The sequence below is a fragment of the Megascapheus bottae genome, chromosome 17 (assembly GCF_031878675.1).
Source record: "Megascapheus bottae isolate mThoBot1 chromosome 17, mThoBot2.hap1, whole genome shotgun sequence".
In the NCBI taxonomy this organism is placed as follows: Eukaryota; Metazoa; Chordata; class Mammalia; order Rodentia; family Geomyidae; genus Megascapheus; species Megascapheus bottae.
The window spans coordinates 41,245,676-41,271,056 of record NC_143525.1 but is presented as its reverse complement, the minus strand read 5'-3'; the positions used below and the strand labels follow the sequence as shown (position 1 = coordinate 41,271,056).

The following is a 25,381-nucleotide window of genomic DNA, read 5'->3' as shown; positions in this document are numbered from 1 at the left end:
CAAGACTAGTCCCTGACGGTTTTTCCCTCCTCTAAAAGTGGTGTGTGTGTGTGTGTGTGTGTGTGTGTGTGTGTGTGTGTGTGTGTGTGTGTGTGTGAGTTCTAAGGCTTGAACTCAAGGACTGGGCTCTATCCTTGAGCATCTCTGTTCTCAAGGCTATTGCTCTACCTCTCAAGCCACATTGCCAATTCTGGCTTTTCCTGTTTATGTGGTACTAAAGAATCAAACCCAGGGGTTCATTTATGCTAGTCAAGCACTCTACCACTAAGCCACATTCCCAGCCCACAGAGTGGATTTCATTCCATGTTCTACCACCAATCTGTCACCTAGAGAAAGAATGCCTACACTGAAAAACAAGAATAAAAACTTGTAACATCGTAGAGTCCGTAAGTACAGGATGATTTGCCAGCTGCAGGTTCATTATTTATGATGGTCACAAAATCGCTGGCAATGGCAGCACGCTTTCTTTCATGGCCTTTGGGATAAAGTATATGATTTCCTCTGAAGCAGATTGCTGCCTGAAGCTTTGCTTCAACTCTGCTTACTCTCCCCTGGTGAGCAACAGTAGTGGAGTAGGAAAGAGGTGTGCACGCTGACAGGAGGAAGCTGTACTGGTACCTGAAAGCTTCAGTCCAAGGCTAGCTAAGTGAAAAGAGGAACCGCATAGATACTAGCTGGCCTCACCACACGTGGTTTGGAAGAGAAACAATCTGGTCTACAGCAAGCTCTGGCATCAGAGGACACCAAATAAAATACTGTCATTGATGACTACTGATGATTGAGTATACAGAACTGGGGCCTGAGTTCTGGCCCCTGAGCTCTTGTTTGACTTTTTCACTCACAGCTTATGCCCTACCACTGGAGCCATGCCTCCACTTCCAGCATTTTGCTGGTTATTTGTATCAAGGATTGATCTGTCCAGGTTGGTGTTGAACCTTGATCCTCAGAGTTTAGTCTCCATAATAACTAGAAGTATAAGTGTGAACCATTAGTGCTGGCTGGTTTGAATCTAAGGACTGGGGCCTATGAGACACAAACCTTTTCCTCTCACGGTTCTGCAGCCACTATGTGCTTCCTCACCACAGGCCCCAAAGCAACTAGGTCAATCATTCTCACTGTTTTCACCAGTCTGGATTTATTACAATCAAGTATATTCTTTTTTTTTTTTTTGGTGGGTCATGGGGCTTGAACTCAGCCTGGGCGCTGTCCCTAAGCTCTTCAACTCAAGGCTACCACCCTACCCTTGAGCCAAGCTCCACTTTCTGTTTTCTAGAGGTTAATTGGAGAGAAGAGTCTCAGGTCCTTTTGTGCCGGGGCTGGCTTTGAACCTTGATCCTCAGATGTCAGCCTCCTGAGTAGCTAGGATTACAGGTGTGGGCTACCTCGCCCAACCAATCAAGTATATTCTAATACAAAAAGCATTTTTTGAATTTATCCTTGCGCCCCCTCTCCTATAGACTGGTGTTTTTGTTTTTATTCCATTTATTTTTTTGTTTGTATTTCATTTATTTTATTTTTGTCGGTCATTAGGTTTGAACTCAGGGCCTGGACACTCCCTGAGCTCTTTTGCTCAAGGCTAGCATTTTACCACTTTGAGCCACAGTGTCACTTCTGGTTTTCTGGTGGTTCATTGGAGATAAGAATCTCCTGGATAGATGTTCCTGCACAGGCTGGCTTTGTACTTCAATCCTCAGACCCCAGCCTCCTGAGTAATCAGGATTACAGGTGTGAACATCCCGCACCTGGCTGTTTATATTATTAAAATGTTTTCTCAGTGGCTTCTTTTTTCCTAGTTCAGAAAAACAAGCAAACAAAAACAAAGCCTGACTTGGGTTTCAGCAACTTAAAGCAGGTTATGTGCTTAGCCATGGTGAAACTTGTACATCTTGGTTGCAATTCTTTCCAGTGAGCTTTGTGTAACTCTTGGAAACAAGATAAACAGGCAGTTTATTCCTCTTACTCTCACCTCCATGGTCTCCCCTTGTTTTGTGTGTGTGTGTGTGTGTGTGTGTGTGTGTGTGTGTGTGTGTGTGTGTGTGTGTGTGTGTGTGTGTGTGTGTGCGCATGCGCTGTAGTGGAGCTTGAACTCAGGGCTTAGGCACTGTCCCTTACCTTTTTGCTCAATGCTGGCATTCTATTAAGCCACAGCTCCACTTCTGTTTTTTTGATGGTTAATTGAAGATACATATCTCATGAACTTTTCTTTCCCAGATTGGCTTCACATTAAGATACATAGATCTTGGCCTCCTGAGCAGGTAAGATTACAGTGCCTGGCTGAGCTTTATTCTTCAGGCAACTACATTGGAAAAATGAATGTCATGAATCCAATAGTTCGTGCAACTCTTATCTCCAATTAACCAATAGAAAACCGGAAGTGGCCCTGTGGCTCAAGGGGTAGGGTGGTAGCCTTGAGCTAAAGAGCTCAGGGACAACGACCAGGCTCAGAGTTCAAGACATAAGACGCACATAAAATGGGCGCTGGTGGCTGATAGTTAACCTAGTTAAGAATTTTTCCTTGTGACAAACTAGGAAACACTGTGGAAAATTATTTAGAATTTAGTAACTAATTCATGACATAACCACAAAATGGGATGCTTAACAGCCATTAAAAAATATTATACAGGAACATTTATTGGCATGAAAAGGTATTCTTGGCACATTGCAAATGTGAACAAAATAGACAGTTAAAATGATATACTGAATGGTCCCCTTTCTGTAAAAATATACATGTATACATAGCTAAGCAAGGCCTGTATGTCTAGACAGAGTTGGCCTCAGTGTTTATCCTTAGGAAGGGTGTATATGGGAATTTATTTGGTTCTTAGTTTATGCTCCATTGTTTCCTTTTAAATCACATGATTGATTTGCTTTTGTAATATGAAAAAGTCATTCTATGACAACCCTTCATTCTGATGAACACATCTCCATAGTTGTTAAGAAGAAGGTGCTGCAAGGCCATGATCTTATCTTCTTGTGGAAGTCAGCAGGAACGCCAGCCCACATTATATTTGGGGAAGACTGGGACTTCCTACTGAGACAGCATCTTTATCTCCACTCCTGTCCTCTGGCCCAACTCATCTCGGCCCAGGACTCCTGCTGAGTCACCAGCCTCATCATCTTCAGAGCCATGTCCCCTTGATCCGAAGGAACCTAGAACCAATGAGCACCCAAGTTAACGTTCCTGGTGCTGTTCAAGGCCACATTCAGAATCCTTGCTTCCCCAGGAAAGGTATCCCAAGTGTCTGTTGATTTCTACACAGGGAATCTGTTTATGGTGTTGAGACCCAGCCTACTCAAGGAAGAAGGAAGGTGGCTCACATGTTAAGAGGTTTTTTTGTGTGTTCTGTGCAGCCTGGATCCCAGGCTGGAAATAGAAATACAGAGGCAGCTGAGATAGAGGCTAATAAGAAAGCTGCACACAAATAGAAACATATAAGAAGGAGGTTTGGATAACATCCGATTTCTACATTGTTTCTTTTGTTTTCCTTCAGATTTTGTTTTCCTTTTTTCGGGTACTAAGGGCCTCCCACTTGCTCTGGAGGTCTACCACTTGAGGTACAGATTCCCATATCTTTCAGCCCAGCTTTTTTTGCAAGTGTATTTTTTGAGATAAAGGTCCTGAGAGCTTTTCTGCCCAAACTAGCTTTGACCTTTATCTCTGGATTTCAGCCAGGATTATAGGAGTAGGCCACCAGTATCCAGCTCCCCCAGATATTTAGAATGAATCCTTTTAAATATCTCTTTCCCATATACCACCAAGAATGGAGGGTCAGAGGCCTCAGTTTCTCAACTACAAAGAGAAAGGTGAACTTGATGGTCTCCCAGGTCTGAAATTCCCAGCTCCATGATTCATTTGGGGGGAATAATTCATGTCCTGGACTCTTTCCTGTCACGCAAGAATCCCCAAGAGCAAGGCACAGTGGGGTATTCTAAAATGACACATAATCAACTACAGGGAAGTGGTAGGGGACAATTTAGCAATAGTCTCTAAGGACTATTTTAAGCTTGCCCCCAACTAGCCTGTTGTTCTATATGTAACATGTGATAAAGCAAGAGGAAATGAGTCTAAGAGTCAAGGGCTAGGAGAGGAGGTTATTTATGGAACACTACTTGTTTCACTTAAAGACTTTTCTCCTGGTTTCCTCAAACACGGAAGGTACCAGATACAAATCAACGAATAATGCCTTCCTAACTCCATGTCTCCTGTTTCGTCTTTAAAGGGCAGGCTATAGGAAGCAGTCCTCTCCTCCCATCACTGCTCAATTCGTCATCTCCAACCCTGCTGCTCTTCTCTGAGCCTCCATTCCCTAACATTTGCCACGGCTGCTGGAGACAACAGTGAAACCAAATAGTGGCAGTTCTGTCATTTGTCTGCAGCAGGAGGTGACATGAAAGATTTGTCCTGATTTGGGGAGGCCATTGCCAGGGTCTCCCCATTTCTCTCACAGGTCCTTCTTTAGTCATCTGTGGGTTCCTCTGTCACCTTCTGCCTTTCCAGTCCTGGTGTATCCTTCCTTATCTGACTAGCACACATCCACCACCAAGGACAAAGATCTGTCTTGACTGCCGATTATGCCAACTCCACTTAAACATTCAAGTGGTCCGGGAGTTTGGCCTAGTGGTAGAATGCTTGCCTAGCATCCATGAAGGCCCAGGTTCGATTCCTCTGTACCACATTCATAGAAAAAAAAGCTGAAAGTGGTGCTGTGGCTTAAGTGGTAGAGCTCTAGCCTTGAGAAAGCCCAAGGACAGTACTCAGGCCCTGAGCTCAAGGCCCAAGACTGGCAAAAACAAAACAAAAACAAACAAACAAAACCATTGAAGTGCCTGATAGCATTTTCCTTGGTGACTCAAACTCCCTGAAAATGGCCTCAGAAAGGCAATTATCCTTTTTTCCCCCGTGAAAAATATTAAGAGGAAAAGTAACTTAATAAAGGACAGAAAGCCCACGTGACTTGTTCAGCGGGATTAAGATGTGTTCATATTCATTCTCAAAGGAATGAAGCATTAACACAGGATGAATATCCCATCTCAAACCTAGGGCTTCAAGTACGCTGGGCAAGCACTCTACCACTAAGCCACACTCCTGGCCCCAAGACCCTATTTTTAAAATATGATCTCACTTTTTCTCCAGGCCAACCTGGACTGTGATCCTCCTGTTTATATACCTTACATAGGTAGGATGACACTCACAAACTACTACACTCATCTATTGGTTGAGATGATGCCTTGAAAACTTTTTTGCTCAGGCTGGCCTTGAACGTTGATCTTCCCAATCTCAGCTTCCTGCTTGGCTGTGTTGGAAGGTGTGATCCACTAGTGCCTTCTGTACTTGTGTTTTTACTTCATTAAATCACGTGAGGTCAGGACTTTCCTACTTACGATATCATGTTGGCACTGAAAGCATTTTGAATTTGACAGTATTTTGGGCTTCAGGTGTTTGCACTATGCTCAACCTGTAGTATAATTTCACTGGAGAACTCAAAACCTGAAGCAATCCTCAGACTGACAGTGGACAGATGTGTGACAGACTGCCTGTGGCTGTCCACTGAGCATGTAACTGTAAGCCCAGAATGGAAGGCGACTCTCTTACCATATGACCAGCTCTTAAGATCCAGTAGAAAGCCAGATTCTTGTAGGCCTTCACAAAAGCAGACGTTTCTAAGGACTTAGGGCTGCTGTACAGGGCCTTCCACTTCAGCTGGCTAAATTTGGATAACTCTGGCCAGTTTAGCTTCCGTAACCAGGCCTCCTGACCTGGTGAGAAGGACAGAAAGAAGGGTCAAGCATTAATAGCTCAGGTCTAGGAAAAACAAACAAGCAAACAACAAAACCCATCAACAACCTATGTAATGGGCATCAAACCTGGAATGTTGTTAACATGCAAACTGGGATACAGTAGTCCTAGGTGGGGCTGAGAATCTATATTTCTACCAGGTACACTTGGTCAACTGAGAAAACAAACAGCTGTGTGTATGTGGTGGTGGTGGTGGTGGTGGTGTTAGTTTGGTCTCTGATGCTTCCTCTGTGGTCTGCTCTTGGGAAGGAGAGTGTGGACCTCTGGAGGCTGATGGACTGTCAGGCCTAACAAGCTAACTTGGTGCCGGTGCCTGCAAGTGCTGAAACATTTCATCTGCTGGTGTTGTGTAGTGCATCACCACACTGTGGTCACCTGACTGTCATGCCCATGGGTCTAAGAATTGGTCTCTGAGCCTCCACCGGGCTCTATGGAAAGCAGGGTTGGGCAGAGGATTGACTGTGAGGCAGCAGAGCCATGCTTTGGCTCCCGTATAGACCGCTTCCTCTGTACTCAATGCTGGAGCATTGCTAAGGGTTAATTTAATCCACTCTGAAATACTTCCCCTCTGCTCTGACATGAAATAAGGTTTCCCCTTAGTAGTGCATTTGTTCAATAGCTAGGAAAACATGTCTCTTTTTTTTTTTTTTTTGCCAGTCCTGGGCTTGAGCTCAGGGCCTGAGCACTGTCCTTGGACTTTCTCAAGGCTAGAGCTCTACCACTTGAGCCTCAGCACCACTTCCAGCTTTTTTTCTATGTTGTGATACCGAGGAATTGAACCCAGGTCTTTGTGCATGCTAGGCAAGCACTCTACCACTAGGCCAAACTCCCGGCCCAACATCTGTCTCTTTTAAAACTTTTGCAATGGAGGAAGCACTGTCCACTTTCTTTTTTTTTTTTTTTGTGCCTGTCCTGGGGCTTGAAGTCAGGATCTGGGCACTGTCCCTGATCATTTTTGCTCAAGAATGGCGCTCTACCACTTGAGCCAGGTCCATTTCTGGCTTTTTTTTTTTTGAGGGGAGGAGGGTGGTTAATTGGAAATAGATCTCACTTTCCTGCCCAGACTGGCTTTGAACTGTGATCCTTGGATCTTAGTATCCTGAGTAGTTAGGATCACAGGCATGAGCTACTGGCACCCAGCTGTCCTTTAAAGAGCCCCAGACTCTGGAAGGACTTGAATCTCTCCGACAGGTCACAGCATGCAGCTTCCTCTCTTTTAAGAGTCAAGGGTGGCATGGAAGCAGCCTTCCTCCTGGCATTAATATCATCAATTTCAAGACGTATGTGTCCGGACCCAGTGCCTTTCTAGCTCAGTCTGCAAATGGCCTCCACGTGTATGTGGCTGTCAGAGTTGGCTCCTACCCATGGTGTCCACAATGAGATCGAGCTGTCCATTATACACAGTCACATTGACCCCGGCTTCCAGCAACTCGTCCACAATTCTGACAACTGGCTTCATGAAGTCCTCTTCCATGTTCATGAACACTTTAGGAGACTGGGCTGCAGCGGGAGAGAGAAAGAAGCGGCAGCTTGGAATTTGCTAGACCAAGAGGTACCTTTCAGCTCAAGCATCCATGCACTGGCGCCCTGCAGTCACCACTGAGCAGCATCTAGCACAGACAGGGATTGGCTAAGCCAGAAATGGCTAGGGAAAGGGTCAGCTACTCAGCACACATGGGCCATTTTCACAGGAGCTTGTGGTGGCAGATACCATTTGCAATGAGGAGCTGAATCCTGCAGATGCATTCCAAATAGGAGGCAGCCGGGCGTGGTGGCTCATGCCTGTAATCCTAGCTACTCAGGAGGCTGAAATCTGAGGATCATAGTTCAAAGCCAGCCCAGGCACAAAAGGACCTGAGACTCTTATCTCCAATTAACCACTAGAAAACTGGAAGTGGCCCTGTGGCTCAAGGGGTAAGGCAGTAGCCTTGAGCTGAAGAGCTTAGGGACAGCACCCACGCCCAGAGTTCAAGCCCCATGACCAGTCCAACTAAAAAGAAATAGGACCCAAAGCCTGACCACTCAGGAATAAATTATGCTTACTGTTAGACTTCCTTTTGTTTTGTTGTGTTGTCCTGAGGCTTGAATTCAGGGCCTGGGCACTGTCCCTGAGCCTCTTTGTGCTTAAAGCTACTGCTTTTCCATGCATGCCATTGCACCACTTTTGGCTCTTTCTGAGTAGTTTATTGGATATTAGAGCTCACGTCCTTTCCTCCTTGGGCTGGCTTTGAACCATAATCCCCAGATCTCAGCCTCCTAGCCTCATTAGCTAGGATTACAGGCGTTAGCCACCAGTGTCTGGTCTAGACTTCCTTTTGGAAGGACCATATCTCAAGTTTGGAACAAAGTTGTGGACTTTATTAATAAACCACATCAGACCCAAACCATTTCAGAGCTGGCCCTCAGGAAAGCCAAATGGGGACAAGCCTTGGACAACAGAGGCATAGCCAGCCCAGCATTCCTGCTAGATTCTTGTCCACGGCATCGGCATTGGAAGACAGCAGTAACACCAACCAATTACTTATCTGCCTCTGGGCTAGGTAAGCATTTTACAAGCACCCACCCATTGGTTCATCATGATAAGGTGCCTTAACTAGTAAAACAGCTTTACCCACTCCTTACAGCGTCTCACAATGTAGCCTTCCCTTGAGTTCAGGGATAGGAGGATGTGGGTCTAGGATGAGCCCTCTGGTGACTGTAGGTTGGGATAACATGGCCCATGAAGTCTGAGGAAACTAGGATCAGGGTCAAGTCCTAGCTTTTGCAGCAGCTGCCAAGGGTTCAGGCTTGCTCAAGGACTCCCAACAGGACTGGAAGGAACCAAGCCAAGTTGTCTACTTCGCCATGACCTCTAAAGACTGTTAGTTCTCTACTATGACCTTCAGGACTAGATTACAGTACCTGGCAGACTGTATCTAGTGATAAGACAATTAAGAGGTCTGCATGAGAGGTAATCTAAAAATCACATGGCTATTTTCTTTTTCTTTTTGCCAATCCTGGGCTTGAGCTCAAGGCCTGAGCACTGTCCTTGGGCTTTCTCAAGGTTAGAGCTCTACCACTTGAGCCTCAGCACCATTTACGGATTTTTTCTCTGTATGAGGTACCAAGGAATTGAACTGGGTCTTCGTGCATGATAGGCAAGCACTCTGCCACTAGGCCAAACTCCCAGCCATACATGGCTATTTTTGATATCTGTCTAAGGGCCTTTGGCTGGAAATTTTGTCCAGTTATGATAATAGAAATGGCTTTAAAAAATCATATACATATGTGTATTTTTTTTGTCAGTTGTGGGCTTGAACTCTGGACCTGGGCACTGTCCCTGAGCAATTCAGCTCAAGGCTACCCCCCTACCCCTTGAGCCACAGCCCCATTTCTGATTTTTCTGGTGGTTAATTGGAGATAAGAGCCTCATAGACTTAGTGCCCAGGCTGGCTTTGAACCTTGAGCCTCAGATCTCAGCTTCCAGTGTAGTGAGGATTACAGGTGTGAGCCACCATGCCCTACTAATCTTAGATATATTTAATACCAGGGTCTTGTTAAATTGCCCAGGCTGGCTTCAAACGTTCCATCCTCCTGTCTCAGCCTCCCAAATGCTAAGATTGCAGTAGTACATCACCACACCCTGCTATTATCTTCATTCTTCTTATGGAAAATTTCAAACTGATCTAAAGTTAAGGAGGATAATGATCCCCAGCTATACATATCAGACTTCAACAATTACTGACTCATAGCCAATCATAGGCTTTTCTCTACCCACCTACTTCCCTATCAGCCCCTTATATTGAATCAGTTGACAAAATCTCTACATCTGCTGGCGCATCTGTAAACCTAGATAGCAATATTGTTTAACTCGCAACACCCTATCACCACCAACAAAACTTATTGCGCAAACTAAGGCCTCTGGCTAGATGTGCAGTTGTATAGTTCCACAAATCTGTCTAGCAAACATGAAGCCCTGAGCTCAAGTACCAATATGGCTAAATGAAAGCCTCTCGGGCCGGGAGTTTGGCCTAGTGGTTAAAGTGCTTGCCTAGCATGCACGAAGACCCGGGTTCGATTCCTCAGTACCACATACATAGAAAAAAGCCGGAAGTGGTGCTGAGGCTCAAGTGGTAGAGCTCTAGCCTTGAGAAAGTCCAAGGACAGTGCTCAGGCCCAGAGCTCAAGCCCAGGACTGGCAAAAAAAAAAAAAAAAAAAAAAAATGAAAGCCTCTCAATTTATATCTCTCCCCACTGCCCAATTCTACAAATGGCACTTAATTAGGTCACATACATACCTCCCCAGGAGATGTCCTCAGGAATAATTTTAAGCTTCTTTTTGATGGGACCATTCATGAGCTCACTTAAGGTATCTCCATGTAGGTGTCTCACATGACGATGACAAAGCCGAACTGAAACCAAACTGCTACACAGTGAGACAAAGCACTGGAAACAGGACCCTGGGGACACCTTTTCCAAGCTGCTGGGGATGATGGGCTTGCAGCTAGGAAAAGAAAGGCATCCCTTGGATCCATCTCGGTGGAGGAAGAGAACAGAAGTGGGTTGAAAGTGGGGTGGACCAAGCAGTACTGACTGCTGAACCCCAAGCACTTCGGGGCCACTGGGTTCTCCAAAATGGACAAACTGAGAAGACGAATTCAGGGGTATCAGCAGCCTTTATATGCTTCTTACGAATGGAGGACTCCAGACACTCTGTATCCAAAGCCAAGCTGAATCAGCTGACAAGCCACTAAATTCAGCCCTTCAGAGAACAAATATCATAATTCAGGGTAGAGAAAAGTTGGTTCCCTTGGGGCTGAGGTAGAGTTCAGTGATATAGTTTGTGTTTGGCAAATGCTAGACGCTGGGTTTATTCCCCCAGCATAAAAAACAAACAACAACAACAAGACAAAACTCCAAACCAAACTGGGTTCCCAAGTTTCAAAAATCATCCTGCTAAATAAAAGAAGCCAGATGCAGAAGGCTTAAACTGTGAATGTTCAGGAAAGTAGGTAAAAGGAGAGGCAGAAAGAAGATTCGCAGTTGCCTGGAGCTGCGTATGGGAATAAGAACTGACTGCAAACAGATGTGGGGGATCTTTTTGAGGGTGATGGAAATGTTCTAAAACTGGATTGTGGTGATGACTGCATAAATCCCTGAATATACTTAAAACCAAAGAATCAGACTCTTCCAGTGGGTGATTTTCTTGCTATGTAAATTATATGTTAATGATGCTTTTCAAAAGATGGGTTCCTTCTTACATGGAAGCAAAGGCGGGACTAAGAATGTCAAGCTGACTTACCTAAGTGGCTGTGCAGGAATTCAAGGCCTGATTCCATAGCAGACGTGGGTGTGCTTTTAGTTAAGATGTTATAGAAGTTTACCCCATCTGTGTTCTGAAATACAGAAGAACATTTGACTGTTTCCTTTCTTTTTCTATCATCAAAGTTACAAAACAGAAAGGCCTGAGGTTCTCTGAGGATGCCTTTAAGTTTATAAATTTACTTGGACCACAGAGAAACCAGTTCTTAAGGCTCAGGCAGCAGCTGTGTCAGCCCACATTTCTGGAGGCGGCATACAGCTTATGGGGGCAGAGCTCCAACACTGCAGAAAATCAAGGGCCCGAGTGTCAATCAATGTACATGGAATGAAGAACTGTGGAGGGTCCTTTCCCGTGAATTCTCTCTGACTCACAGGAGTCAGAGTATTGCTAGGCGAGGATCCAGATAACATAAGTTGTCTCCAAACCATACATGACTGATGATGATGATGATGATGTCACTCATGGGGCTTAAATTCAGGGCCTGGGCACTGTCCTGATCTTTTCTTGCTCAAGACTAGTACTCTACAACTTTGAGTCATAGCTAGCTCCACTTCCAGTTTTATGGTGGTTAATTGGAGATAACAATCTCCTGGCCTTTCCTGCCCAGGCTGGCTTCCAACCATGATCCTTAGAGCTCAGCTTCCTGAATAGCTAGGATTATAGACCTGAATAGCCAGGATTACAGGTGTGAACTACCAGTACCTGGCTACACGTACCTCTTCAAGACCTTGCCTTCTTTTCTAATAGAATCCAACATTCAGTCAAGGTCAAGAAAGTCTTGAAGGCCTGGGTAGCTTTCTCATCTTGTAAGTGTCAGAGCCATCATATTTATTATTTCACATGTAATCATTTGTGGCAAAATCCGGGACAGACTCTGATCTTGAGACAACCACCCACGGCCCCAGTACTCATGGAAAAAGCCAAGTCACGCCGGCTTTGAGCATGGCTCCCTTTACCTTCTCAATGACCATTTCCGCCTCCTCCCACAGCTGGGTGGCCTCCTTGTAGTGCTCCTTATTAATGGCATCCAGGACTTGCTCTGCAACGTTAGATACCTCTGCCAAGCCTTTGTCATCGAGAAGAGACTGGAACATAAATCAAAAACCAAAAAGTTCCACGTTACTAATGGTCACAGACTTGATATTGGTGTAACAAGGGTGGGCAGGAAAAAGCTGGGGGTGGGGGGAAGGGCGAGGTTCAAAAGAAGGGGAGGACAAGGGAGTGGTCACATGAAAAAGTATGGCTACAAGTCCCATGGTGGTATCAGCAATCAAACCCAACATTTAGTGCATTCTAGGCAAGTACTCTACCACAGAGCTACATCCTCAAACTACCAACTTCCTGACAGGAAATAGCAGAATGTTAACTGAATCAAGATGGTGGGTATAGGGTACTCACCACCAACTTTGGAAATTCTTTAAGTTTTGTGCTGGTCCTATAGTTTCATCTTGGCCTGAGCACTGTCCCTGAGCTTTTTTATTGCTCAAGGATAGCACTCTATCACTTGAGCCATAGCTACACTTCTGGATTATAGGTAGTTAATTGGGGATAAAGAGTCTCATGGACTTGCCCAGGCTGGCTTTGGTCACAGATCTCAGCCTTCCAAGCAGCTAGTATTATAGGTGTGAGCTGCTGACACCCAAACAATTATAAGTTTGTTTAATTAAAATTAGAAAATAGGTAATGTAAAGATAATAAATTATGTTTGTTAGACCTAGAAAAATGAAGTAAATATGTTAACTTTCTTTAGACCTGTCCCCAAGGCTAGCTGTTGCTTAGGGTCTCCAATTTATTCTGGGTTAATCTGTTCCCTAAGGTATACTATCAACTATGGGTATCAACTTATCTTGCTTCACCTTCCTAGGGACATTCAGGGGCTGTATAGAGTGCTAAGACAAGGACGCACATTCTTACCATGCTGTACAGGTAAGGTCCCCAGGACATCACTGAATCTAAAAGAAAACCACACACAGTTAACAATTAGGAAGTGTCCTAGCTCTGTTTTTCTGGAGAACTTCCTCAGTGGCTTCCTTTCAAAGCAGAAAGAAACAGGAGACAAGCTGTAGGGCTTCAGCTCTGACAGCTCCAGAGCACCCTGACACCAAGCAGGAGATGGCAGCTGTCTTGTTGGTGGGAAGGCAGGGTGAGAGTTAGGGACTTCTCCGATGATGAAGGGTCAATGGCATGTGGAGGTAGATGGACACCACCCAGTGAGTGCTTCCGGGTCACTGATCAACCCATAGGCAGGAAGTGGATGTACAGTAAAGCCTTGTACCTATAGACAGCTTAAAATATGTCCCCACCCTCCATGGCAGTGTGGCACCTTGTGTGCTCCTCCAGCATGGAGACTCTAGCTACTGCTGAGGTGCTGATTAAAGCAGAAGATGCATATGCTTGTAACCCAAGTGCCTGCGGCTACTCCGCACACTGGCTCGTTCCTATCTGGAGGAGCAAACAGCTGGAGAAGACATTGATACAAGTGAGACAATGGCAGTTCTCAAAGAACTGGCCAAAGCCAGTTTATAACCATATCTTTTGGATAAGGGCCACTGTGATGTGCCAGCAAAATATCAAGGACTTCAGCAAAAAAGTCATTTGCTTAAAAGTCAGTGCTTAAGGACATTTGATGAGGGGCCGGGAGTTTGGCCTAGTGGTAGTGTGCTTGCCTAGCATGCACAAAGACCCGGGTTCAATTCCTTGGTACCACATACATAGAAAAAAGCCAGAAGTGGTGCTGAGGATCAAGTGGTAGAGCTCTAGCCTTGAGAAAGGCCAATGACAGTGCTCAGGCCCTGAGCTCAAGCTAAGGACTGGCAAAAAAATAAATAAATAAAAGGCATTTGATGATACCTCAAGACCAAGTAACTCCAAATTCAGTACTACAGGATTTTAATGCAAGTATAAAAACAAAATAAGTGATTCACTGATTGAGTATCAGGGTTATACAAAATAGAACTTCTTTCTTTTTCTGTCTTTTTCTATCTCTCTCTCTCTTTGTGTGTGGTATTAAAGCTGAATTCAGGGCCTAGGTAATGTCATTTAGCTTTTGTGCTCAAGTCTGGTACTCCATCACTTGAGCCACACCTCACTTCTAGCTTTTTGGTGGCTGATTGGAGACAAAGTGTCTCTCAGATTTGTCTGTCTATGTAGCTAGGATTTCAGGTAGGTCCTTTTTTTTCTTGGCCACACTAGAGCTTGAACTTAGGGTTTTGTGCTTTTATAAGGCCTGCTTGATAACATGGTCTCACCATTACAAAGAGCCATAGATGAAAATTTCATTCCCAATGTTCTAGCCTGCACCAGGGTGCCAGAGAGAGAAGGTAAGCTAAAAAACAGATCTGTCCTTGTGCTGAGTAACATAGATGGAAGTTTGCTTCTTTATAAGCCACTTGTGTGGTAAGGGGGTAGATTTCACCACCTCTCGGAGTTGTATGACTATGTCCAACTGTAACACATGACTGCTTTGCTGGGAGAATCAGTCTCTGCTCTGAAGTGATTGTTCTGTGAGTTTTTATTTCCCATATTTCATAGAGGCTCAGCTGTGCTAACCTCAAGGATCTGGTTTTCCCTGCAGTTCTGTTCTTTGATTTAGATACTATATTCCAAAGTCCCAGGAAAGAATGAAAAGAAAGAAATGCCTAAAAACATCATACTCACCAACAGGGGAGATCCAGGAATCACCTAGAGCAACTCCAGAAAATTTGCACTTGATGGTTCCTTGCTGAATAGCCTGAGAGAGGAGACAAGAAATTACCCTCACCAAAGAACCACAGGAGCCTTGGTTCCTTCTCAGCAGAGGCAGGCCATTATATGCTGCCTTTCCTGAGCACAGAGTACTTCTGCCTACCCTTCCCTGTGCTGCTTGGGTATGAGAAGCCCACAGATGCCCTCAGCAAGCAAGGATGGCTTGATCCTGCTACCACTGGGAAAATGAGGGGGACATGCTGAGCTATTCTTTGCCTGTTCATTAGTATTGGCATGATGTGTGTGGGATCTGTCCAGGCCTTCTTTGGAAGGGTTTAGCCTCCTGTCTCAGAAATCTGTGAACCTCCCAGTGTGGTCATGACCTCTGTGGACACAGTTATCACTGCCAAGCAGCAGACACAGAGGGCTAAGATCTCCTCAGATTGTCCTCATGATGCTTCAGGATAATAAGTTTGTGCTCTCTTCTTTATATGCATTCCTTCTGTCTATCAGCAGAAAATTAGAAACAGTCTAAGACCAGACATGGTAAAGCATACTTATAGTTCAGGCACTCAAAAAGCAGAGGCTATAGGACTGTGAGTTTGAGGCCAGTCTAGGCTATATAACTCAGAAAATTAAAAAAAGAAAGACACCAAGCATAGTGGTACTAGCCTAAAGGATCTCTAACTCAAAGTGAGCCTGGGGTTGAACGGAGTTCCAGGGCAGTTTAAGCACTCCAGGACTAAACCACATTCCTAGTCTCTGAGCTTGTTTTTGCTCAAGACTAGCAACCTATCATTTTGAGCCAAATGCCATTTCCACCTTTTTACTAGTCAATTGAGATCCTCAGATCTCAGCCCTCTGAGAAGTTAGGGTTACAAGTGTGAGCCACCAATACTTGGCACCTTTCAAAATTTAAACTATCACCGGGCAGGGCAGGTACAGTGGCTCACACCTGTAATCCTAGCTACTCAGGAGGCTGAGATCTGAGGATTGAGGTTCAAAGCCAGCCTGAGCACTAAAGACCATGAGACTCTTAATTCTAATTTACCACTAGAAAACTGGAAGTGGCCCTTAGGCTCAAGGGGCAGGGTGGTAACCTTGAGCTGAAGAGCTCAGAGGCAGTGCCCAGGCCCAGAGTTCATGCCCCATGACCTACAGAAAAGAATTATCTACATAAATAAATAAATAGACTATCAAGAACTAATGCTTTATGCAAAGAAATGATAGTATTTATCTTCACATCATATACTGACTATTCTATCCATTTACCAATCTTTTGGAATGTCATCTTATCATTCCTATATTAAGTATATATGTGTATCACACACAGACAGACAGATGTCAAGCAGACAGACAGACAGACAGACAGACAGACACACACACACACACACACACACACACACACACGCATACAATCTGTTTCTGGATTCCTTAACAAATTGCATTTAGATTGTCATTATGTCTCTATTGTATTGCTTTACTCTCCATAGATTTAAAACTTATTCAATTCATAATATGTTCTTTTTTAAATTACTTATGGACATTACTAGAGGTTCTATTTAAAATACACTTAATACCTAATGAGTACATAAAAGGAAAATCAGTTCTATCCAAAACCAATACAAAAAAGACATCTTCTCTTTTACCTTGTAAAGTTCAAGACTAATGCCAGCAGCCATTTTTCCTCCGTAGGACTCTGAGAAAATGTAAAATGGAACAGTCTGGCAAGAAGAGAAAATTACAAAGAATTCAATACTGGATTGCCTTTTAATTTATACACATTTGAATTTCCATTACAGGTAATGGTCAGACAAAACCCATCCACTTTTGTTTTTCCCTCCACATCTGACAATTGCATCTGATTAGATTGCTGACTGTAGGATCATTATCTCAGGCCAAAAGTCATCTTTTGAGATGACAGAAGCAAATGCCCCCACCCCAATCTTGGGAGCACAAAGAGTTTCTCTGAAATCAGCTGAGCAATGAACTCCTACAAAAGGTGACACTTATTCTGACGGCTGTACTGTTTCTACTGCTAGCCCTCTACATCGTTGCTCCTGCCTCTGTCTATGCTTACCTGGAACTCCTTGTGGTCACTGAAGAAGGCTTTCAGAAGAACCATCATGTCTGAAGCCACCATCGCCAGGTCCTTCGCATATGCATCACTCTGGTTCACATAACTGAAGCCAGTGCCCACAGGATTATCCACAAACAGGAGACTAGCAGACTGGAGCTGCAAGCCAGAGGGGAAAACAAAACAACAACAACATCAAACAAAAAACAAACAACAACAACAACAAAAACCAGCCACTTTATTATCTGGTGAGTCCCTTATTTCTTTATCATTATCAACTGCCATCTATTATCTATCTCATTATTATCCAGTCTAGTGATTTTGTTAGTGTGATAATGTTATCTCATTGCTGAAAGGGATTTTGAAACAAAGGAGAAGAAACATAGCCAGAAAGAAAGACAAAAGTTGAGGGAAGAAGGAAATATGAGCATAGGCGTGGGGATTTGAGACTCCACCATCACCTCCCCACGCATGCGTGCACGAGATGCATAGGAGGCCCCACTCTGAGCAGTAGCTCAAAGCAGCGAGGATCCCCTGGAAGTGTGGACCTTACACAGGAGTTTTTGCTGTTGCTGCTATTGTTTTTCCAGATGAATCTAATTGACACATTGGCCTGGCTTCCCTGTGCATTATAAACAGACTTCATCCTATGACCTTTTCCAAGAAGACAAGATCATAAACTTCGGTGTCTAGAAGGATCCCCAGTGATGACACAGTCCAGCCACATTTTTCACAGATGAGGAAATCAAAGCCTAGAAAGCACCTGCCACTAAACCCAGGTCACCAAGTTGCACAGGCTGGTAGCAGCCCAGGTCTAAGAACCTGGGTCCTCACTCCTCCTTCAGGCTTTTTGCCCCTGCCAGACTGCCCTTGGCTCTGTGGGGGCATTCTCCTGTTGCCATAGGTTACAATTATGGGAATGTGCCAGGCCAAGCAGATTTGATGGTGCACCCAGAAAGTCAGAACCACAGCTCCTGATGACATAAAGGTTGGAGGAGCCCCAAAGAAAGCAGAACATTCTCAGCAACAAGTACTGCAGGGAAGGGGCGCAAACACCCCGGGAAAGGCCACAGCTGTGAGACAGCCCAACGTGTTGACTGCACAGTTCCTGCTCACCAGTGCTAGGCAGCCTGGGAGCAGGGGGGTGAGAGGTCACCATGGGTGGGCATGGCAGGAGAAGTGAGAAGGAGGTTGCTGGGGAGTGAAGGGAGGGGAAGACAAAGTGACGGTAAGAGTTGGGGTGGGGGACAAGATGGAGGACCAGAGTGACACGGAAATGGGAGGGGACAAAGGACTTGAAGAAGTTAACCGGATGAAGAAACTGCAAGATAGGAGAGAGAGAAAAGGACTAGAAGCTGTGGCAAGTTAAGTAAGGACCAAATCCAGGGTGTCTGTGAGAGAAGGTTTGGGGGAAGGAGAATCTGAGGCGTTGGGAAAAGCCCACAGAATGAACTGCTGAGGTTGTGACCCCATCCTGCGCTGGGTGGGAGGAGGCAGGGTCTAGCCTCTGAAGGTGGCAGGGCTGCTGTAGGGGGCTGTCCTCACCGTACCCAGGTGGTGTTCCGTGGTTTGAGATTACTGCGGAGAGGCCCAATTTCCTCAAAGTTGCCAAATCCAGTGCTGGAACCGCCTGGACCACCCTGTGGAGGAGAAAGAACCATATGTCAGCCTGGAGAAAATGGAGCCAGACCCTACCTAGTCATCAGAATAGGTGACCCCGTGTAGGGGTCAGTGACCGTGAAGGCTGATCACCCAGCACAATGGACACAATTCTCCAGGGCACAGGAACCTCACATCACCAAGTTCTGGGCCAACTGTAAGCTGGACCCAGAGGAAAGTTTGCATGTCTTAATTCTCTGAAGTTGAGCTTTGGATTGCTATAGGATCCGCTGACCTTCAGCACTGGACAAGATTTTCACAGACATTTCCTCTACCTCTTTCATTTGGCTCTGAGAGGGAAGTAGCTGGTCTGGTGCTGTCCAGCAATTAGAGGTTCTGCTAGGACCAAACCTTTGGACTTTGATTCTTCCCCCTTCTCTTCTGGGTCCCAGAAGATTGATAAAGTATCCAGAAGTATTCAGATAAGTTGTTTAGCTAAGGTGATTGTGTAGATACAGTGTAGCAAAAGTCAAAGCCTCAAGGCAGGATATTTGAGGTAAGGGAAAAAGGATTCTGAACAGAAGCTGAGTGCTTGTGTCCTGGCTGTCTCAGACAGAACTTGCATCTACTCTGAAGGACTCAGAGAAAGGGAGGACAGAACCAAAGGAGCCAAGTACATTCTTCAATTGATAGTGATGGGAGAAGAATCTTGGGAAAAAGGAGTGAGCAATTCTGAACAAATTTGCACACAGCTTCTCTATGCTCTCTGGGCACAATGGGATAGATAGGATGAAAAGGCAGACAAGATGAGAGGAAAGAGCAGCTCTAATAAACCGAAGCCAGGAAAATCAGCCCAGGGAATCTGAAGAAAGGAAACAGGCAAGCAGGAGACAGTTCAAGACTGGCTAGACAAAGCAAGAGGCCCCAGTAAGGAAGCGCTTCACACACTAATATTCTGAACTGACACTGATTTCACTATAATAAAACCAGAAGGCTCCAAACTCTATTCATTGTAGGTACATTTTTTTTTTTGCCAGTCCTGGGCCTTGAACTCAGGGCTGGAGCAGCACTGTCTTTGTGTTTTCTTTAGGCTAGAGCTCTACCACTTGAGCCACAGCACCACTTCCCAACTTTTTCTGTGTATGTGATATTGGGGAATCAAACTCAGAACTTCGTGTATGCTAGGCAAGCACTCTACTGCCAGGCCACGCTCCTGACCCTGTAAAATCTTTTATACAGAGTGTTACCATGGCCCAGGGCTACCCAGTGTTCTGAAATATGGTAAATGTATGACGTGATAAAATATTTAGATGACTTGAGCGTGTCGTGAAATAGCAGTAGTATTCCATGACAGCATGAGCTAACTTCTCAAAGACCCTCTCTGGTTTCATCCACCAACACATTGGGAGAAGTCACTACACGAGCCCTCATAGGTGGCCACAGCAGACCTCCTTTCAATGGAAATCAATTGCTTCTTCCTTTCCTCTTCACCACCAGTCAGCTTTGGAGACAGTAAAGTCAGGCCTCTGCAGTTGCTATATCCTGATTCTCAAATGCTGGCAACGAATTCACTTAAAACAACTCAGCAGTGAAGACAAAGGGCAGCTTACAACTTCTGAAATTCAGTGATTTTCTGATTCTTTTCTAGAAAGTCTAGAAAGTATTCTGTGGTAACCAGGGACAAAGAGGAGGCCATGTACATAGGAATTACCCTGGAAAGATCTGTAAACTTTCAGCCAGGGGTAAAAGAAATGATTAACAAAAAGTTTAAACTCCATCCACTATCAACACCCCCACCTTTGCCACACGCATCACATTAGAAAACCAACACCAATGTGGCCTTAGTGGTAGAGTGTTTGCCTAGCATTCATGAAGCCCTGGGTTCCATTCCTTCGTATCACATAAACAGAAAAAAAAAAAAAAAAAAAAAAAAAGCTGGAAGTGATGCTGTGGCTCAAGTGGCCCAGTGCTAGCCTTGAGCACAGAGAGGTTCAGGAACAGTGCCCAGGCCCTGAGTTCAAGCCCCATGATGGGCAAAAAAGCAAGCAAGCAAGCAAGCCAACACCTAGAAGGGAAGTGTTTTGCCAGGTCTGAATGTGGCAAAGAGACACTGAGAACCCAGATCTGATCATCAAGCCTGAGCTTGTCCACACCCTGGCTCTTGACAACCCGCTGAACTGTCACGACCAGTTGCCCAACCAAGCTGAACCTTTGCTACCTGCACCCTCAGGCTGAGACTCACCTCTCCTGGGAAATGGCAGCTATGAAGATCTACAGAGAGAAAGGCCCTCTCTGAAAACTGCTTATCTTCATTCACAAAGTCTGCCGTGACCCACCGGAGATGTTAAACCTGGGCACTATTTTGGGAGGGAAGCCCTATTTGCATCTCAGGCAGGTGAGTACCAGGGAGCCCTAGTTAATGGCCCCACTGGGCTGTCCCCACATCCTCCAGAGGCTGAAGCAAGACCATGCTCCTCAACTCCTCCCTAGATGTTAGTCTTCCAGGGTGAGGTCACATATTACAAGAACTCCAGAAGGATCTTCTGACTGGCCCTAAATACATTTCAAACCCATCCCAGTCACAACCAAGGCTAAGATGCATGCACATTTAGGGAGTAAGGTAGGGCCTCATGTTCACACTAAGATACAGAACACTGGGAATGGGTCTGTCAAAAGTGAGCCTTTCTAGGGACAAGAAGTGAGGGTAAGGATTTTATGGACCAAGAGAGATAGGGAGGGCTGGGGTACCTCAGTCTTTGTTTCAGAACTTTTCAAAGTACTTTCTATGTGACACCTACCTGGAATCTCAGCTACTAGGGAGGTGAAGGCAGGATGACCAAGAGTTCAAGGTGAACCCAGGAAAAGTTAGCAAGATCCTATCTTGAAAATAAAATAGAAACAAAGGGGCTGAGGTTATAGCTCAAATGGTCGAGTGCTTGTCTAGCAAGCATGAGGCCTTGAGTTCAGGCTTGAGGCATGGTATGAAAAACAAAATAACGAAAGATAAAGCCTCAAAGTACATGTTACTACCTCAGGTCCATAATCCTAGCAACTCAGGAGCCTGAGATGTAATGATCCTGGTTTAGAGCCAGACCAGGAAGAAAAGTTCCCCTGAGGTTTTTTTTTTTTTTTTGCCAGTCCTGGGCTTGAGCTCAGGCCCTGAGCACTGTCCTTGGACTTTCTCAAGGCTAGAGCTCTACCACTTGAGCCTCAGCACCACTTCCGGCTTTTTTTCTATGTATGTAGTACCAAGGAATCAAACCTGGGTCTTCGTGCATGCTAGGCAAGCACTCTACCACTAGGCCAAACTCCTGGCCCTTTTTTTGTTTTTTGCTAGTCCCGGGCTTGAACTCAGGGCCTAAGCACTGTTCTTGGGCTTTCTCAAGGCTAGCACTCTATCACTTGAGCCACAGTACCATGTCTGGCTTTTTCTATATCTAGGCAAGCACTCCACCACTAGGCCAAACTCCCAGCCCCTCCCCTGAAACTTTTATTTCCAGTTAAACAGTCAAAAACCAGAAGTAGGGGTGAGGGAAATGGAGACAAAAACATGAGAAGGAGTATCAATGTGTGAGAAGTAATGCACCTACTACCTGACGAATGTAACTGGAACCCCTCTATACATTAGCCCAACAGTAAAAAACAAATAAACACAAAACAAGAAAATAAACAACAACAACAAAAAACAGAAGTGGCACTGTGGCTCAAGTAATAGATTGCTAGCTTTGAGCACAAAGAGGCTCTGGGGCAATGGGTAGGTACTGAGTTTAAGCCCTACAACTGACCAAAAGAAGCGGGGGGGGGGGGGGAAGAAACTACTTTCTATCACTAGAGTCAAATATGTCATCCATAGCTTTCAATACAGGTTTCCATAACTGTCAGATTCAATATAAAAAGATCCTGGCAAAATGTCAGAAAATGGGGTCCCTTTTACCTTGATTTAGCCTCAGTCTATCTCAGAAAGATGTGGAACCCCTAGAGTTAGGTGCTAGACCAAATCTGGCTGAGATCTGAAGACTGCAATTCAAAGCCAGCCTGGGCAAGAGAGCCTGTTCAATTCTCATCTCAAATTAGCCAGCAAAAAGCTGGAAGTGGAACTGTAGCTTGAGGTAAAGGACTAGCCTGGAGTGACACATTAAGGACAACGCTGGGAGCCTGAGTTCAAGCACCAGGATGGACCCCTCCCCCTACAACCAAATCAAAACAAAACCAGAGAAGCCAGGCACTGATGACATGCCTGTAATCTCAGCTACACAGGAGGTTGAGACAAGTCTTTAAGACTTTATACCCAAATTAAAAACAAATAATAAAGGGTGGTGGGGGGTTGGGCATGGCTCAAGTGGCAGCATATGAGGCATAAATGAAAAGGGATACACCACACACTAAACTAACAAACAAAGCACAGACAAGGAAAGAAGCGATTTTACCTGAAGCCACATAACCAGGGGCAGTTCTGAGAAGTTCTTGCAAGGATTGGTGGAATAATAGAGCCACCAAAACATATGTGCATCCTTTCTCACAGTTACATAATCCCATACTTCCTTGCCCTCTTCTGTAGGCCAGTCAATGGCAGCTCCTGAAACAGAAACTCAATGTCATTTTCCTGAAAAATGTTCAATATCCAGTTAACTTTCAAGCCTCGTTGAGATAGCCATACTAGTTTATAGTCTAACAGTTTATATTTTAGGCAATGTACCTATTCCAAAATATTGTAAGGGTAAGGAAACAAACAGCTATGAAAGAAGAAACTGAAGAGTTCAAGACCATCTTGAGTAACAGTGAGACATAATCAAAAACAGCAGCAACAGTCTGGGGCTGAAGCTCAGTTCAGGGGGGACACCTAGAAGACACAATACCCTGAGTTCAATTCCCAGCATAGCAAACCCAGTCCTCCCTCTCCTTCTGTGTCAAAGTCTACAGATTTGCCTTCTATTTCCTGTTTTCAAACCTCTTCAAGCAACTCAAAGAATAAAAACTAGCCCCAATGAGGAAGACATGGGAATACAGGAGAATATGTTGTCTTGTAAATAAAAAATATGAAGATCAAAAAAGCCAGACAGAATTGTTAGCATATTACAGGCAGTGCTGTAAGGTTCAGAAAGTCACATGAGTCTCCTTAAAAATGGCAGGTAATGGGCTTGGTGGCTCACGCCTGTAATCCTAGCTACTCAGGAGGCTGAGATCTGAGGATCACAGTTTAAAGCCAGCCTGGGCATGGAAGTCTGTGAGACTCCTATGATCAGTTAACCACCAGAAAACTGGAAGTGGCACTGAGGCTCAGGGATAAGGTGGTAGCATTGAGCAGAAGAGCTCTGGGTCAATGCCCAGGCCCAGAATTGAAGTCCCACGACAGATAGGGAAAAAAAAGAGGCAAGTAAAGCTCAGGCCTCCTAACCATGGCAATGGCACTTCTTCTTTTCTAAATGGCAGTGACCACTGATAAAATGGGGCAGGGGGCACATCTTCCAACATTTACTGGACAGAGGCTGTTGGACTAGTAGAACGCTCATTTACATAAAAATCAAGCAAACAGGAACTGGGACATATCACTAAGACAAGTTTGTGGCTAATTCAAATTCTCATTTCTTCTTTTCTTTTTTTTTTTTTTCCAAAATCTCATTTCTTGAGTAAGACCAGAAGACATTTTTTTTTCTTCCTCAGTGAAGAATGAGAATTGATTTGCAAGTCATCCCAAGAAACAGAAATTTGCTTTTACCTACAAAGCAGGCTAGCAAGGCTGTTGTCTGTTCTGATCAAGCATGGGGAGGGGGGTGGTCAAGGTCTTATTATTGTCAATGAACCGTCTCATTCCTGGTCAAAACTCAGCTCAGGGCCAGGAGTTTGGCCTAGTGGTAGAGTGCTTGCCTAGCATGCACGAAGACCCAGGTTCGATTCCTCAGTACCACATACATAGAAAAAAGCTGGAAGTGGTGCTGTGACTCAGTGGTAGAGCTCTAGAGCTCAAGGATAGTGCTCAGGCCCCGAGTTCAAGCCCAGGACGAAACAAAGACAGACAGACAGACAGGCAGACAGACAGCCCTAGGAGAAAAGACCTGAAAAGTCCCATTGATCAGCAGTTTCCTCATAGCCTACATTTCTACACAGCGGCTTATGCAGGGAGGAAGGAAGTACCAGGTCACGCACAGCCTGAAGCAGGCAGAATTAAAAAATAAAATAAAGGATACCAAAACTATCTAAGTTACTCAGGGTAAGAACTGGGGGAACGAAATGCCTTTTAGGCTCCCTTAAACCCACTAACCACCTTCCACCGGGGGGAGGAGACGGCCGTGCGCCTTCCGCTGTGACCTACCTGCGCTGAGGCCCAGGAGCAGCGGCAGCAGCAGGGGCCACCGTGGAGCAGAAGGGACCCGCGGCAGGAGCTCCATGATGAACTCGGCTACACAGCATCAGCAACAGGCTGGACGGGCGCCCGGTCACATGACGACCCGTCCACGTGGGGCGGAGGCCTGGGCGGGGTGGAGGCGGGGCCTGGGCGGGGTGGAGGCGGGGCCTGGGTGGGATGGAGGCGGGGCCTGGGCGGGATGGAGGCGGGGCCTGGGTGGCCTGGTGGGGGCGGGGCTTGGCCTGGGTGAAGGCGCGCGTATTGTCTAGCGCGCCCTCTGCCGGGCAGTTCCACCCAACACTCTTGCGAGGGCGCTGGAACAGTTCTGCCTGGTGCAGACATTTAGGGAGGGTTTTCTGGGAAGGAGGCACTGAATCAGTTTATATTGGATATATTTATTGGCGCAACCGATTTAAAGTGAGATCCTCTAGAGGAATAACCACTGCCTCTCCTGCCCCGTCCATCTCAGCTTTCTCTAACAAAAGACCTGGTATACTCATTAAAAAACCTGGGGCAGGGCTGGGAGTTTGGCCTAGTGGTTAAAGTGCTTGCCTAGCATGCACGAAGACCCGGGTTCGA

The 25,381-nt window shown here is 45.4% G+C and overlaps 1 protein-coding gene across 1 annotated transcript; it reads right to left on the bottom strand.

The window, feature by feature from the left end:
* Positions 1-2,609: 2,609 nt before the first annotated feature.
* Positions 2,610-24,877, bottom strand: Scpep1 (serine carboxypeptidase 1). Its single transcript, XM_090351076.1, has 13 exons — positions 24,770-24,877; positions 22,887-23,035; positions 18,411-18,500; positions 16,864-17,019; positions 16,433-16,507; positions 14,757-14,829; positions 13,014-13,051; positions 12,056-12,184; positions 11,079-11,172; positions 10,075-10,188; positions 7,160-7,297; positions 5,594-5,757; positions 2,610-3,150 (listed from the first exon to the last, which is right to left on the bottom strand). The coding sequence occupies exons 1-13, from the start codon at positions 24,843-24,845 to the stop codon at positions 3,046-3,048; spliced, it is 1,401 nt and encodes a 466-aa protein (XP_090207202.1). The 5' UTR covers positions 24,846-24,877; the 3' UTR covers positions 2,610-3,045.
* Between the last annotated feature and the right edge of the window lie 504 nt (positions 24,878-25,381).

Excerpts from the sequence above, each read along its gene's own strand:
- Scpep1 (XM_090351076.1), bottom strand. The coding sequence starts at position 24,845 with ATGGAGCTCCTGCCGCGGGTCCCTTCTGCTCCACGGTGGCCCCTGCTG. Across the intron at positions 14,830-16,432 it reads TTAGTCTTGAACTTTACAAG|GCTATTCAGCAAGGAACCAT; the intron begins GTAAAAGAGAAG and ends CTCCTCTCTCAG. Across the intron at positions 10,189-11,078 it reads ATTCCTGCACAGCCACTTAG|TTCGGCTTTGTCATCGTCAT; the intron begins GTAAGTCAGCTT and ends GTTTGGTTTCAG.